Genomic DNA, 13,376 nt, shown 5'->3' with positions numbered 1-13,376 from the left:
TTAAAGATTTATTTATTTATTATATGTAAGTACACTGTAGCTGTCTTTAGACAGTCCAGAAGAGAGCATCAGATCTCATTACATCTCATTACGGATGGTTGTGAGCCACCATGTGGTTGCTCGGATTTGAATTCAGGACCTTTGTCTCTTTTTAACAGTGGCCTTTAATAAACAGTAAAAACTTTAGAAACACAGCCATAAAAAAGATCTCACATTGCAGGGCATGGTGGCACACACCTTTAATCTCAGCACTTCAGAGGCAGAGGCAGGCACATCTCTGAGTTTGAGGTCAGCCTAATTTAAAGAGTTAGTTCCAGGATAGACAGGGCTACACAGAGAAACCCTGTCTCAAAAGCCAAAAAATAAAATAAAAATATAAAGATTCTCATAAGGCAAAATCTAATGCATACCCAGAAACTATACTTTGCTTAAATAAGCCTTTCTTGTACTTTTAAACTGATACTCATATATTCTATTACTTTCATTTCTGTGTATGTGTGTGGCTGTGCATATACCACGGTATGAACTTTAAGTGGCTGGTTCTTTCCTTCATAGATATAGGTACTAGGGGTCAAACTCAGATCATCAGGCTGGATGCAATTACAAACCCACCAAACTATCTGGCCAGCCCTTGGTGTGTGTGTGTGTGTGTGTGTGTGTCTGTGTGAGTGTGGGCATGTGTCTCTGTGTGTCTGTTTGTCTGTGTAAGTGCAGGTATGTAAAGCCATACCAGAGTGTGCTTGTGGAAGTTAGTGGTCTCTGGGAGCGGGTCCGGCCTTCAGGCTTGTGGAAGCAGGGCCTCCCGTGCCTGCTGCTGCACTGCACTCTCCAGGCTAGTTACTCTGAGAGCTTTTGGCCAGTTCTGCTTCTACTTGCTCATCTCCCTGCAGCAGTTCTGAGACAGAAGGGGCAAACCACCTGTATGGCTTTTTATGTGGGTTCTGAGGATGAAACTCAAGTCAGGCTGTGCAGCCAGTGTCCGTACCCACTGGGCCATGCCCCAGCCTCTGTATTACACTACTTTTGTAATTACTGTGCAGAAACCAATGGAGCTATGTGTGTAGAGGTCATTTGATAGACCATTCCCACATAGCAATGAGGATCTGAATGAATGACTATATGAATTTTACACCAGCCTTGTGAACCTTTTTCTTCACAGGCTGAGGCAGCTGTGAAAAAAAAAAAAAAAAAAAAAAAGACTTCAATTCTAAGAAGGATAGCAGATTGTGAATACATTTAAGAAGAACAAGTCTGAACAAGATGTTGAAATTAATGATGAATTCCTGTGCAGAATCGGAATTAGTACACAGAACTGTGCAAACTTTCTGCTGAGTTATAGCTATTCCATTGTGAACATTACAGATTATATTTCCTTTCTACAATGGATTTGAAAAGACTACATTTCTTTCCCATTATTACGGGCTGTGCACGGTGGTTCTCACACTCCTGTCCAAGAGTCATTACCTCCCTCCCTTTCCATACTAAAGCTACATGTCCCTTTGAACTGACAAGAAAATCTGCAGTCCAGTCTGCAGATGAGGTCATGAAGAGATCAAACCACAGAGCCTACTAATCCGCCCTGAGCCTTCTCCAGTGAAAATAACATTCTGGTAATTTGCTGAGTAAGCCTTTTTCATTCAGACACTGCTGGGCTTCCAGTCCAGTGAGGCTACTAATGAAAACAGCAAGATCTGTGCCAGGGAGCATGGAGCAAAGGGAGTAGGGACTAGTGCATAAGTGGGACACAGATCAGCTGAAGTGCAGGAGGAAAGAGGAGCCACACTTGCAGATGGTAGGTGGTACTAACTTAATAAATGAAATACAACATAAATCTCAGCCAATAAACTCAGTGAGCAAACATAAAACAAACTACCTTTTTGCTTACATTTTATTTTATAGGTCTTACCTAATATTAGAGCTCTGTTGAAGAGATATAGAATGATGTGTACCTTGGTCTCAACTACTCTGAAAGCCTAGGCAACAGGGTCACAAGAGTTCAACTCCAGCCTAGACAATGGTCAAAACCTTCTGGGGGAGTCACCATCCCTGATCTCAAGCTGTAGTACTGAGCAATAGTGATAAAAACTGTATGGTATTGGTACAGGGACAGGTAGGTAGATCAATGGAACAGAACTGTAGACCCAGAAATGAACCCACACACTTATGGTCACTTGATCTTTGAAAGAGGAGCTAAAACCATCCAATGGAAAAAAGACAGCATTTTCAACAAATGACACTGGTTCAACTGGCGATTAGCACGTAGAAGAATGCAAATAGATCCATTCTTATCTCCTTGTCCAAGTGGATCAAGGACCTCCACATAAAACCTGATACACTGAAACTAATAGAAGAGAGAAAGTGGGAAAGAGCCTTGAACACATGGGCACAGGGGAAATTTTCCTAAACAGAACACCAATGGCTTATTCTCTAAGATTAAGAATTGACAAATGGGACCTCATAAAATTGTGAAGCTTCTATAAGGCAAAGGACACTGTGAATAGGACAAAATGGCAACCAACAGATTGGGAAAAGATCTTTACCAACCCTACATCCGACAGGGGGCTAATATCCAATATATACAAAGAACTCGAGAAATGAGACTTCTGAGAAACAACCCTATTGAAAGATGGAGTACAGAGCTAATCAAAGAGTTCTCAACTGAGGAATACCGAATGGCTGAGAAGCAACTAAAGAGATGTTCAACATCCTTAGTTATCAGGGAAATGCAAATCAAAATGACTCTGAGATTCCATCTCACACCAGTCAGAATGGCTAAGATCAAAAACTCAGGTGACAGCAGATGCTGCCGAGGATATGGAGAAAGAGGAACACTCCTCCATTGCTGGTGGAATTGCAAGCTGGTACAACCACTGTGGAAATCAGTCTGGAGGTTCCTCAGAAAATTGGACATAGTACTATCTGAGGACCCAACAATCTACTCCTATACCCAAAAGATGCTCCAACATATAACAAGGACACATGCTCTACTATGTTCATAGCAGCCTTATTTATAATAGCCAGAAGCTGGAAAGAACCCAGATGACCTTCAACAGAGGAATGGATACAGAAAAATGTGGTTCATTTACACAATGGAGTACTATTCTGCTATTAAAAACAATGACTTCATGAAATTTTTAGGCAAATGGATGGAACTAGAAAATATTGTCCTGAGTGAGGTAACCCAATCACAAAAGAACATGTATGATATGCACTCACTCGTAAGTGGATATTAGCCTAAAAGCTCAGAATACCCAAGATACAATTCATAGACCACAGGAAGTTCAAGAAGAAGGAAGACCAAAGTGTGGATGGTTCAGTCCTTATTAGAAGGGGGAACAAAATAACCACAGGAGGAGATACAGAGACAAAGTGTGAAGCAGAGACTGAAAGAAAGGCCATCCAGAGACTGCCCCACCTGGAGATCTATCCCATATACAGTCACCAAACCCAGACACTATTGTGGATGTGAACAAGTGCTTGCTGACAGGAGCCTGATATAGCTGTCCCCTAGGGGGCTCTGTCAGATCCTGACAAATACAGAGGCAGATGCTCACAGCCAACCATTGGACTGAGCACGGGGTCCCCAATGGAGGTGTTAGAGAAGGTCTGAAGGAGCTGAAGGGGCTTACAGTCCCATAGAAGGAACAACAATATCAACCAACCAGACCCTCCTGAGCTCCCAGGGACAAAAATCACCATCCAAAGAGTTGGCGGGACCCATGGCTCCAGCTGCATCTGTAGCAGAGGATGGCCGTGTCAGAGATCAATGGGAAGAGAGGCCCTGGGTCCTGTGGAGGCTTGATGCTCCAGTGTAGGGGAATGCCAGGCTGGGGAAGGGGAAATGGGTGGGTGGGTGGGGGAATACCCTCATAGGAGCAGGGGGAGAGGGGATGGGATAGGGGGTGTTCCGAGGGGAAACCAGGAAAGGGGATAACATTTGAAATGTAAATAAAGAAAATATCTAAAAAAAAAGAATAGAACAGCAACAACAACCAAAAAATGTGATGTGAAATTTTAGATGAAATGTTCAAGTTCCCTTTGCAGAATAAATGTTGGAATTAGGAAAATCGGCTCAGAATTATTAGGGAAATTAAATAAAACTCACCATGATTTACTACTTCACATCCAGAGTGTGAAACTCTAAGGACAAACAGGGCTGGAAGGAACTTGGTGATAGACTGTATATTTATCATACAGAGCCATGCAGTCAATCACTAGCACCAAATTGGGGTGGGGAGGATAGTGAGAAGGATGTTTAAAAAAAAAAAAAAAAATCAGAAGCCTCATACACTGCTTAGGAGAATTGTACAATGGTATAGTCATTGTAATAACCATTTGGCATTTAAAAAAAAATCAAACAAAGTTCTACTCCAACAAAGCTAAAACAAAACACTTATAAAAATGTTTTTTTTTTTTAAGATTTATTTATTATTTTATATATAGGTATACTATAGCTGACTTCAGACACACCAGAAGAGGGCATCAGATCTAATTACAGGTGGTTGTGAGCCACCATATGGTTGCTGGGATTTGAACTCAGGACCTTTGGAAGAGCAATCAGTGCTCTTACTGGCTGAGCCATCTCATTAGCCCATAAAAATGTTTAAAAGTAGTACCATTCAAAATAACCCCAAAGCCTAAAGAACCTAATGTGTACCAATTGATGAATGGATGAAACTGTGGTACATCTATAAAGTGGAAGAATTGGTACAAATTGAGCCTCCCTAATACAAAAATTTCAAATCCGAAATGTTCCAAAATCTGAAAATTTCTAAGCACTGACATAATGCCAAAAGTGTAAAATTTAATACCTGAGCTCATGTGACAGGCCACAGTCACATGAGCATAGGTGTACTGGCTGGTTTTGTGTCAACTTGACACAGCTGGAGTTATCACAGAGAAAGGAGCTTCAGTTGGGGAAGTGCCTCCACGAGATCCAGCTGCAAGGCATTTTCTCAATTAGTGATCAAGGTGGGATCAAGATGGCACCTTGTGGGTGGTGCCATCTCTGGGCTGGTAGTCTGGGGTTCTATAAGAGAGCAGGCAGGCTGAGCAAGCCAGGGGAAGCAAGCCAGTAAAGAACATCCCTCCATGGCCTCTGCATCAGCTCCTGCATCAGCTCCTGCTTCCTGACCTGCTTGAGTTCCAGTCCTGACTTCCTTTGGTGATGAGCAGCAGTGTGGAAAGTGTAAGCTGAATAAACCCTTTCCTCCCTAACTTGCTTCTTGGTCATGATGTTTGTGCAGGAATAGAAACCCTGACTAAGACAATAAGTATATTAAACTACCCGGGTAACTGGGTACAACTGTATATCATGACACATAAACCTCATGTTTAGATGTGGGTTCCATTCTTCAAGTAACTCTATTAGGTAAATTCAAAGATTCTAAGATGCAAACAACCACAAAACTCCCAAATCTGAAATACTTCTGCTCCTAAGCACTTTGTTAACCTGAGATATCTACCTAATACAAAAGCATGGAACAGCCTAGATGAATATGGAAGCTATTACAAAGGATACATAATGTTCAATCCCACTTATTATGTGATGCCCATTACTGGCAAACAAACAACCCTCACCCCCCAAAACCCACCACCACCAAAACAAACTAGACTAGCTGACTAGCTAACTGACTAGCTGACTGACTAGCTGACTGACTAGCTCACTAGCTGATGGGTGGATGAAGGGGGTGCTAAAGGCATGCGTTTCTTTTCATGGCTATTACAATGCCCAGGAGCTGGGGATAGAGGTGCACACCTTCAACCTCAGCACTGGGGAGCGGAGGCAGGTGGATCTATCTATAAGTTTGAGATCAGCCTGTTCTCAGTTGTCAGGTCTCTGTTGTCGGAGTTGTGTAGAGATTTTGTTTCAAAAAAATAAAAAATAAAAAAACAGGGGAAAAAAAGTGTCCAGTAATTAAACAGTGGTGACGGCTGCATGCTTTGGTGACTATAGTAAAGCACCACTGAATTACATCCTTTTACAGATGAGTTCAGGGCTGGAGGTGGGCTTGAAAGTTACAGGCACTGCTTATTCTTCTAGAGGACCGAGGTTTGAGTCCTAGAACCCACATGGTGGTTCATAACTGCCTATAGCTACAGTCCTAAGGGATTCTGACATTCTGTTCTGGCCTCCTTGGGCATGAGACACGCATGTGGTGCACAGACATACATGTAGGCAAAACATCCATTCATGTAAGATTTTTAACTAAAAGATGATTCATTTAATGAGAATTCAAAAGCTGACTGGGAATGCAGAATATTTCTGTATTTCAGGGAAAAGTATAATCTAGTAAAATCAAATGAAAAAGGCTGGCATCATGGGAGGAAGGTGAACACCCACTGAGTGAAGACCCAGCAATTTAAGCCTGTCACGTTTGCACAGAGCCCTCAACACATGTGTAGAATGTTCAAAGCAGCTCTGTATTTTAGCATCAACTGGAAAAACAAACAAACAAAACCCCCTAAGTTTATTGCCATGAAAATAAAAAATAATTTGTGATCCATTCATGAACTAAAAAGGTATGTGTTACAGCTACATTAAATTATATAAAGGAATCTGCGAGACATAATGTTAAGTCAAAGAAGATCAAACCATGGAAGAAAACACCTATCCAGGTAGGTGACACACTCCTGTCTATGATCCTGAGCACTAGGGAAACTGAGACAAGATATTATAAATTCAAGTCTAGCTTGGGCTACAAGTGAGTTTCAGGATAGCCTGGGCTATAGTGAGACAACAAGAAAGACATGGTTTCATTTATACATGTTAGAAGACAAAACAATATGTTTCTTTTTCCAGCTTGTCATACTTGTTTTTGGCTTTAAAGAAAAGCAAATGAATAATAAATCTAAAGCCAGAGTGTGATATATACCTATAATCCTAGCACTTGGGAGGCTGAGGTAAGAAAGTCAAGATGAGAGGCTAAGCTGGGCTAAAACCAAAGAAATTCAAGAATCTGCTTACATCTGAAGGTGTGCGGAATGACAGGCAGGATGGTGGACATGAACAACATTAACAGTGACATGGCTGGCTGTTGAGATAGACTCTGATCCCTTTGTAGCTCTACACCCAAAATAAACCCTTCTCTCTGAGCTGCCTTGCATGGTGTTTTATCACAGCAATAGGAGAGTCAGACATGTCTGCTCTCTGAATTCAGTTCTACTGAATAGATAATAAATACAGTAAAGCGTTTCATTAGAGTGAGGTGAGGCACATCTTTGGTAGGGTGTGTGTGTGTGGGGGGGTGTAAATTACTCTAAGTTCCCCTAGGGGAGAGAAGTACAAACAAAAACCAAACCCAAACTTCTACCAAGCTGTTAACTAAAAGCTTTACAAGACCCTAAACTCTCAGAATTACAGAGAAAATACATCTGTAGACCTGGATGTAGTGGTGAGTCAGCCAACTGTTATCTATACAATATATCTTATATACAAGTTTGTTATCATCTTCTTCTTTATTCAACTATTCCCTTCAACCCCCTTCCCTTCCCCCTCTTACTCCAGTCCTGCTTGCTCCGGCCCATAGTTTTTGGTTTTTTGTATTTGTTTCTCATTATGGATGGTTGTGAGCCACCATGTGGTTGCTGGGATTTGGACTCATAACTTCCAGAAGAGCAGTCAGTGCTCTTAACTGCTGAGCCATCTCACCAGCCCATTTGTTATCTTCTAAAAAATCATTGATTTTTGGTTTAAAAAAAGTCACAAACTTACTATATAAAGTACTAAAGAATGCCCCCTGGTGAAGACCTGTGTGGCCAGCATACCTGTAATATAGCCTTCCAAAGCTTTTGGAACCAGGGATTTTGCGATTTTCAGATCCTCCAGAGAGCATTTGCCTGACTCCAGACCAAAGGACATTCCCATCCGCTTCAGTACCTCTATGTCATCATGGATCTCAAAGGTGTTATCAAAATTAAAAAGGTATTCAAATCTGCAAAACAGAGCAGGTACAAGGGGCGAGTGAGGTCAAGGTGCCAGACAGTGAGTTCAGTGTCCTGGATCACATGTACACACACACACACCACCCCTAAATACATTATCAGTTTGTCTTTAAGACATAAAGGAGGTACGAGGGTTTTGGTGCTACAGAGAAACTCTGAAAGATTTATATCCTGTGCTTTGTTTAATTTACTTTTTGTGGTGCAAGGAAGGAACCCAAGGCCTCATTTATGACTGCTTGACAAAAGCATTCCGAGCTATACCAGCCTTTTCTGCACTTTAAATAATGGAACAAGAGCCTAAGCTCAGCCACCATAAAGAGCAGGGCACATGGCCATTCTCAAGCACAGCCCTTGTAACCTTTCCAGGTCAGCTGGCTACCCAAGTCCACTACAGTCCCAGTACCGTCACAAGAGGGGCAGAGTTTGCCATAGTACTCTCCAAAGTTGTCTACAGCTTTGCTTTAGAGAAGAGCCTTTCTAACTTGGTATGTATCTCCTACAGACTTGTTGATTAGCCTTGAGGAACCATTCTGGATGCTTAATTCATATTCCTGAGTCACAGGCTAGACACAGCATATTTCTGTCAATCATAAAGACCTTTCTTTTAAGATGGGTTGTACCACACTGCAGTTTAAACTTGAACTCCTGGACTCAAGAGATCCTTCTAGATAGTTGGGACTTCAGGTTCTTGTGCTAAACATACTTGAATTAAATGGAAGACATTTTTAACAAACCAAACCCAGTTAAATCTGAGCAGAGTGGCTTGTGCCTGAAATACCACCACCTAGAAGCCTAAGGCAGGATGTTCCTGTGAGTTTGCAGCCACTTTAGGTTTCATGGGTTCTAGTGCAGCCCAGGCTACAGAGTGAGAATCTGTCATAAGCAAATAAAAATTACCACATAAAAAGTACATAGCACCAATCAGAACTTCCTTGAAAAGTAGTCAGTTCAAATGTCTAGCTATACAGAACAACAATAAAAAAGCAAAGATAGGGACAGCAAGAAATAGCTGAAGCTTGATCCCCAGGAAAATTCTGTGGAAGGACACAGCTGACTTCCAGTTCAGGCCTCAAGTAGTGAGTTTTACCTTGTTATGGAATTCTCTAGTAAAATCATGTGAAGTTGAGACTTATACTACATCTTACACCAGGAAAAATCTATAACTTGAAGCAAAATGCTGAAGTATATGCGTCTCAATAAAATACCAAGCTTAGAGTTCATCTGAAGTGGGTACCTCGCCAGAGCTGATTTCAGGCATCCCGTACATACAGACAGCTTTGCAAACTTAATTTCACTGTGGGAAAGCCTCCTGGCCAATTAAGGGTAAGATTGCTTCACAAAGCAATCGACAGATTAGTGACCTACCTCAAACAACAAGCGTGCACAAGCTGTTCATGAATGGACGCCAGGCAAGGCATGAGTCAGCGACCACCCAAGCCTGGGTGAACAGTGCCCGTCATCTGCTAAGGTCAATGGTTTCCAATTTTCCTGACACTCTTTATTTTTTAATTTTTATTATTAAATTGTTTTTGAGACAAGTCTCTTACGCAGCTCTCCTGGTTGGTCAATGCTGACCAACCCTTCCCAATCCTGTGCTCAACCTCCTGAGGTTATGTGCTACATGCTCAGCTGCTGAGGCCCTTCAACCTAAAAAGGTAATTTTATATTCCCTCATAGAAGAAGAGACTAACTTTAGAAAGTAATTGCTGTGCTGTGTTAAGTATGACATTTATAGGTCGCTTCTAAAGATGTTAGCCGTTTGAAGACATTGGTGCTAGGATGTTAGTTAGCAGTCCTTCCTGACACAGGTTTCTGTAGTCGGTGGCTATGAATAATAATCCTGACACATAACACTTTACTGGGCTAGATAGTGTGTGAATTTATCTCTAGCTTTTATAAATTATAAAGTAAATAACCGATTTTAATTTTTTAGTTCTCGAATCCATCATTTATTTATTTATTTAATTTATTTATTGCATATATGAGTACACTGTAACTATCTTCAGACACACCAGAAGAGGGAATCAGATCCCATTACTGATGGTTGTGAGCCACCATGTGGTTGCTAGGAATTAAACTCAGGATCTCTGGAAAAGTAGTCAGTGCTCTTAACCACTGAGCCATCTCTCCAGCCCAATGTTGAATTCCTAAACATTATTTTAGTGTATGTGTACCATGGAACACACGTGGATGTCAATGAACAACTTTTTAGAGTTGGTTGTCTCCTCCTACCATGTGGGTTTTAAGATTAGACTCAGGACATTAGGTTTGGCAGCAAACACCTTTATCTACTGAGTCATCTTGCTGGCCCGAATTTTTATTTTTTTGTGGAGGAATGAGATCTCAAGAGAGGCTAAGAAGTTTGAAGAATGAAAGCTGTTGATCCCTAGGAACAGCAGCTCGCACTTATAAAACAATGCAATGAACGGGATTGTTGAAAAGTATTCTCTCAGTCATTTTCCGAGGGCGGAGAGGTAAGAGAGCTGGTCCTCCTCCACCCTGCTCCTGAGGAGACAGAGCTCCACGGACCAGGCAGGACTGCAGCTCCAATCCACAGCTGGCCTCTGCCTCAGCCTCTGTGTACCTCTAACTTCTGACAGAAGGAAGGGTACGATAGAATGAACACTCTACTCTGAAAAGTACTATCTCTTACTTGCTAAAGTGAATGGTGTCAATTATTTAAATGGTTAAAAATATTTTCAAAGGTTTATAGACTTACGTGCTGACATGTGTCCTCCTCTGTCACTTTCCACTTATTTTTTTTTTTTAAAGATTTATTTATTTATTATATGTAAGTACACCATAGCTGTCTTCAGACACTCCAGAAGAGGGAGTCAGATCTTGTTAAGGATGGTTATGAGCCACCATGTAGTTGCTGGGATTTGAACTCCAGACCTTTGGGAGAGCAGTTGGGTGCTCTTATCCACTGAGCCATCTCATCAGCCCTCCACTTATTTTTTTATGACAAGTTTTCTCACTGAACCCGATGCTTGCCGTCTGAGTTAGGCTGGCTGGCTGGCAAGCTCTGGCAAACCTGTCTTTGTTATCATTATCCTCACCCACCCTGCCCTACAGCTAGGGCTATAGTAAGCCTGGGACACCAGCTTTTATGTGGGTGAGGGGATCCATATTCAGGACTCCATGCTTGTGAGGTAAGCACTTCATGCATTGTGCCATCTCCCCAGCCTAAACCAGGAGTTTCCTGTTCACGTAATGATTAATAAGCAAATGCAGCAGGTGCTATGGCACACGTCTTTTAATCTCAGCACATGGGAGGGGGTGGAAGGAAGATGATGAAGTCAATGAGACTCCTTTATTTTATTTTTAGCTTTATTTTGAGACAGGATTTCTCTGTGTAGCCCTAACTGTCCTGGAACTAGCTTTGTAGACCAGGCTGGCCTCAAACTCACAGAGATCTGCCTGCTTCTGCCTCCCAAGTGCTGGGATTAAAGGTGTGCACCACCACTGCCCGTCTCAAGACCTCTTCTTAAAGAACAAAATAAATAACAAATAGAAGCTTACTTAAGTATGACACAATAAAATGAACAGTTGGTTTAACGCCACGTACTGATCTGATATATTTTCATAATAACCTATAACATGTAACTTACCAATGAACTATTTTCCTCCTGTGCTCTTAGTGATGGTCTTACTGCAGTTACTTGCTCAGTTATCACACAAATGTCACAGGCAAGTCTGACATGGAGGAAGGGTCTGTGAAGGACAGAGCTCACTCCAGCTCTAACGCATTTCGCACACCCCATGGAAGCCATTCTGGCAGGGCTGCATGCCGTGGAGCACCATCCTTACATGGGAGAACAGTAACAGAAGGCCAGCCCTTGCCCTCCCTGCCCCCACTCACTTGTCACTGGAGATGCTGCAGTCTATGACTGTTTTCCTGCTTGTATTAATGATTATAAATGGCAGCTGAATGGTGGAATTCACAGCTGGAGGGCCATGGTTTTGTTGTTCATTTTGTCGATTTCTCTGTACCAGGTTTTTAAAAGCAATTTGCTGTAATGTTCAATAAACAAATGAGGTCATTTAAAATATGAGAAAGTGACTGAGAATTTAAATGAATTAACATAATTCACTTTAAAAAAATCTATTTCAAAATTAGAGTATTTAAACAGGTGGCCTGTCTGTACTACTGAACAGAAAAGTTAAACATGCTAAAAGATAGTTAAATTCAATAAACGTATTTCAAGGGTAAAACACATATATTGTGTTTGTTTCTTTTTCAAGACAGGATTTTTTCTGTGTTAACAGCCTTGGCTGTCTTGGAATTCACTTTGTAGACCAGGTTGGCCTCAAACCCACACACAGAGATTCTCCTGCCTCTGCCACCCGAGTGCTGGGATTAAAGACATTCACCACCACACCCAGCAAAACACATATATTTTGATGATGTCTAACTAAGTAACTATTGTAGCCTCCGATTTCCATCTCTCAGAGAAACAGGCTCTCAGGAAATATGGGAGAACACGCAGCACAGGCAATAGTTCTTTTCAGAATGATCCCGAGGAAGCTTTGATTTGATTCATCTCATATAGCATCCTAAGTTTAGTGTTAAATACATCTCATCTATACACCAGTCTGGCTAGCTGCAGAAGGCTAGGCTTCAAGCCCTTGCCAACTGTGCCCCAAATCCCTTCCACAAGTTTCTAAGGTTACATATCTCAGGAGCTTCTCTCTGGGTACCGTTAGAATCCAGCCCAAGCCTCCCTTTACTGAAGCTCAGGCTCACAACACACAACACACAACACGAACACTGTGCACTGTCCATGGCCTCACACCATGCAACAACGAACAATCACTGCTTGGAATACCTCAGTCAACACAATTGTATAATATGAACTGCAGTGTTTTTTTTTACTCAATAGAGTTTTCTACTTTTATTATTTTTTGTTTTGTTTTTTTGAGGCAGGGTTTCTCTGTGTAGCTCTGGCTATCCTAGAACTCACTCTGTAGACCAGGCTGGCCTCAAACTCAGAAATCCACCTGTCTCTGCCTCCAAAACGCTGGGATTAAAGGCATGTGCCACCACTGCCCTGCTAGAGTTCTAATCTTATAGACAATATAATCAATTATGGAAAACAAAGACTTGTAATATTTTTCTATCATCATTCCTTGGCATGTAAATATACAATTAGTTTATCTTTGGATTAAATTGTATTACAATGCTTGATTTTTAAAATTGTTGCTTGAGTTGGCTATGGTGGTGCACATCTGAAATTCCAGCAGTTGGGAGGCAGAGGCAGGCAGATTTATGTGAGTTGAGGCCAGGATGGTCTACATAAATAAGTTGCAAGACAGCCAGAGGCTATGTAGAGAGACAACAACAAAAAGTTTCTCTAGATTAAAAAAAAAATCATTAGCCGGGCCTGGTGGCGCAGGCCTTTAATCCCAGCACTCGGGAGGCAGAGGCAGGC

The 13,376-nt window shown here is 41.7% G+C and overlaps 1 protein-coding gene across 9 annotated transcripts in view; it reads right to left on the bottom strand.

The window, feature by feature from the left end:
* Tfdp2 (transcription factor Dp-2) overlaps positions 1–13,376 on the bottom strand; it is a 124,107-nt gene that overhangs the window by 3,092 nt on the left and 107,639 nt on the right. For all 9 annotated transcript variants that reach the window (XM_029543075.1, XM_029543076.1, XM_029543077.1 and 6 more), the window contains 2 exons: positions 11,807–11,958; positions 7,768–7,934 (listed from right to left, as the gene is read on the bottom strand). In XM_029543075.1, the coding sequence (XP_029398935.1) occupies positions 7,768–7,934; positions 11,807–11,958 (319 nt within the window). The remainder of the gene's footprint in view (positions 1–7,767; positions 7,935–11,806; positions 11,959–13,376) is intronic.

This window comes from Mus pahari, chromosome 10, assembly GCF_900095145.1.
Source record: "Mus pahari chromosome 10, PAHARI_EIJ_v1.1, whole genome shotgun sequence".
NCBI lineage: Eukaryota > Metazoa > Chordata > Mammalia > Rodentia > Muridae > Mus > Mus pahari.
Note: the sequence above shows the minus strand (reverse complement) of the source record. Positions and strands in the feature narration are given on the sequence as shown.